The sequence below is a fragment of the Stegastes partitus genome, unplaced genomic scaffold, assembly GCF_000690725.1.
Source record: "Stegastes partitus isolate 25-593 unplaced genomic scaffold, Stegastes_partitus-1.0.2 Scaffold1694, whole genome shotgun sequence".
NCBI lineage: Eukaryota > Metazoa > Chordata > Actinopteri > Pomacentridae > Stegastes > Stegastes partitus.
This window is the reverse complement of record NW_007579425.1, coordinates 135,436-139,258: the sequence shown is the minus strand read 5'-3', so window position 1 is coordinate 139,258 and position 3,823 is coordinate 135,436. Positions and strand designations below refer to the sequence as shown.

Below are 3,823 nucleotides of genomic sequence, written 5' to 3'. Positions count from 1 at the left end.
GCGTCTTCGCTGCTAACGAAAAGCCGCGTTAGTAGCGTTACCGTCTTAGCTGCCAACGAATAGCAGCGTTAGCGTTTAGCTGCTAACGAATAGCAACGTTAGCGTTTAGCTGCTAACGAATAGCAACGTTGGCAGCTAACGAATAGCAACGTTAGCAGCTAAGACTATGGTAGAGAAACTGCACCGGCGCTTGTTGTCAGATATTTGCCTGAATACATGTAAGTTAGCAAGGTACAACCAACGTAGAGAAATGATAATTTTTCCGGCTACATACCCTGAAAACAACATCTAGGCCCAATTCGCAGCGTAATTTTTTCAGGCCGCAGCGTAGCGGGCCGCTGGTCTGTTATAAGGCTGGAGAGAACCCTGATACTGTAGACCTGTTAGTATGAGCTATAGATTGAGATGTTAACAATAACTGTTTGCTGCAGAGCATTGACATTTATGTGGGTAAAATGAACAGTCTTTCTATATTAATATGCTCATCAGTTATATGAACCTTCACCAGGAGCACTGTTGAAGTATTTTGGAGGCAGAGAAAGTCCACTTCAGACTGAGCTGAGACTCCAGCATGAGGTGAGGAATAAACTGTCCCTGGACACATGTGATGTCAAATAACGTTATTAAGATTTACTATCATACATAATCACATGACAAGAGTCTTGTTTTTGGATAAATGCACATCATGTGAATACATTTGCAAGGAAACACACTGGAGTAAGAGTTTTCATACTGAATGTCTCATATGACATCGAACATGGCTGACACGTGTTGTTGTTGTTGTTGTTGTTGTTGTTGTCTTGTATCTGTCTCTCAGCCACTGCGCCTTCTGTCCCTGTTCCTGCTATAACCTCAGCTGATCTACCTGGTAAGTTAACAACAAAACAGACTTTGTAATTTCAAGGGTAATTTGACATCTAACTCGGATGTCTTTTGGTTTATTTTATTACCTTCAGTGGGCCGATGGCATCCAATATCTCAGTTAAATAAGTCACGTTAAATATAAAGTGTAAATCATTCCCAGGCCTCACTTGTAGGTGAGTTTACTACCATTTCCGATTATAAACCGTAGATGGGTGAAAACATACCTGGTATATAAAAGGATGCTGTAAACGGCCCTGTTGCTACTGTGCAGCTCTTTCAGGTTTTATGTTTTGCTGCTCTGTGCGGCCAGCAGTGGATTACCATCTAACAGCAAAAAGTCTCACATCGAGTTTTATGAGTGTATTCGTTATACCAAATTAGAAAATAAAATAAGTCTATAGGAGGTGTGTGAATGATCGTTGATCAGTGTTGTCATCGTTTTGGGCCACGTGGAGGCTTGGGCCGGCGCTGAACATACGGCATCTCATAGCACTTCTTCATTTAATTTATGTTACCTATACATATATATAAAAACAGACCAGAGTTGTAAATAATGTCCACATCAGACTGTAAAACCTCACTAATCATAGATGAGTACAGGTTCAAAAATAAGTCCTCCTCCTAACCATAATATTATATTATATTTAATTAATTCACTCATTTTGCTTATGATGCATCCTCTAGCGTATATATATATATTTTTTTAAAAACAGCACAGCAGACTAGATAAATAAAATGAATTAAAGGAAACAAGGTCTCTAAAACTACTCAGCTAAATATTTGTTATTATTTGCAGGTCTGGACAGAAATACAGAATTAACAGAAAATATAGTCGTTTTATAGACACTTGCAGATATTTGAAAGAAAATTAAATATATTTAGGGTTGAAAAAAATTAAAGTAAATAACTTCTTTTAAAATGTCATTTTATAGATTTTCTGTTTTGTTAAATTATACATAATATGTATTAAAATTACAGAAACACAATTTACATGCTGACTGCAAAAGGAAAAAAAAAAACAGGGCAACTATTGATTAGATTGCTAAAATTTTTCATAAATAAAAAAATATAATTTATTGCTTCACTGCATTTGACTGTAAAATTGCACTATATTTTTTTACTGTATTTAAATTAACAGAAAACATGTCTTTTTAACCCAGAAATTTGTCAATAATTGAAAAAAAGTATATTTTAAGGATTGAAAAACTGTAAAGAATTTTTTAAAAATCTGCTATTTCATAGATTTTCTCTTTTTTTTGTTAAATTACACATAACATCTAATAAAATTACAGGAAAACACACAATTTACATGTTGACTGTAAAAAAAAAGAAAAAACAGTTTAGATTTTTATAACTAAAAGTCTTTATTTAAAAAAAGATCTAATTTATTGCTTTACCATGTTTGACTGTAAAATTATACTCATTTATACTGTATTTAAATTGACAGAAAAAATATTTTTTATGTGCCAATGTTTGAAAAAATAATTATATTATTTATATTCTTTATTCATACTTTAATTTATATATTAAAATATTGTCTTAAAATCTGGTATTTTATAGATTTTTCCTGTTTTATAAAATCACAGATACCATGCAGTAGAATTAAAACAGTATTATTTCAGATTTTGCCTGTAAATAAATAAAACCTAAATGGGTTTGTACAGAGAACCGATGACGTTCTGTGATCTGAAAGGATGTCGACGCTGAAGACGGCTGAAGGTCCAGATTCAAACCAAAACACCAGGTGGACACCAGACGCCGCTGAAGCGTTCACCGGTTGTTTTTCAGTTTCTGCTTTGAGCTAAAACTCTAAACAGAAGCATGAGTGTGTCTCATGACGAGGAGTTTGGTTGTAAAGCTGGACCGGGGCAGCGACACGAAGCCTTACATTTGTTAATGAGCTGCTTGATGTACACCTCCTCTACAGCAGAGGGCAGCAGAGAGAGAACACACGGCGGTTATTAGACGCTACAGCCACCACACGTTAAAGGTACGTTGCCGTGCTGTGATTGGTCGGTTTACCTCGCTCTGCGCTGTCGTTGGCGCTGTTGCCCCCTCTGGCCAACAGCTGCGTTTGCAGACACTCGATCTCTGCGTCTTTGGAGGCCAGAAGCTGCTGCAGCTCCGAGATTTCAGCCTGCGGACGAAGAAAAGAGCAAAATCTGAGAACCGAGGTCGAAGAGGTGGAGGTTTGAGGCGACTGAACGGCTGAACGCTGTAAAAAAACAAGAACTAACATATTTATCTGCAATTTTGAAATAATTAACTGTTGTTTACACATTTCTTTTGTTTAGTTAAACTACAGATAATATCTACAGCAAAAAACAACAACATTCATTTACATGCTGTCTACAAAAAACAAACAAAAAACATTCAAAAATAAATAAAACCTGCATTTTCATCATTTGCTCTTTTACGACATGCAACTGTTTTTAGTGTATTTCAATCAGCGAAAAAACAACATTATTTTACAGATATTTGTCCTTATTTGGAAAAAAAAAAATTGTACATTAACAATTTAGAAATGGTAAATAATTTTTCTGTCTTTTTTTGAGTTTCTTTGAGTTTCCGTCCAGACGAAATGAACACAAGTAAAAAGGAAAAATCCAGACGAACAGCAGCAGAGGACTGAAGTCTGAACAGGTGTCTGAACAGGTGTGTTCATGGTTTAACACCTGCTGCTGCTCCGCAATAAAATACAGAGAAACCGACAACAGATAACAGAAGAGGAAGCTCAAGTTACTGAAATCAGATAAAACTAACTCTTGTTATTTATAAATCTGTTTTTTCATCTGATTGGTGCATTTGAGGTTTTTAATGCTACAGATAGAAATAAAAATTAAAGACAGCTAAAGAAAGTTAGAACGTCTGTTAAACGGAGAACGTGAGTTTATTTGAATCTAGTTTCCCATTAATGTGGCTCTGAAACAGCAGTTAGCAGTTAAAGTTAGCTATTAAA

At 35.4% G+C, this 3,823-nt stretch overlaps 1 protein-coding gene across 1 annotated transcript in view; it reads right to left on the bottom strand.

Moving 5' to 3' along the window:
• ppfibp2b (PPFIA binding protein 2b) overlaps positions 1 to 3,823 on the bottom strand; it is a 90,705-nt gene that overhangs the window by 26,238 nt on the left and 60,644 nt on the right. Inside the window, 2 exon segments of the mRNA XM_008301644.1 lie at positions 2,753 to 2,785; positions 2,887 to 3,001. Of these exon segments, the coding sequence (XP_008299866.1) occupies positions 2,753 to 2,785; positions 2,887 to 3,001 (148 nt within the window).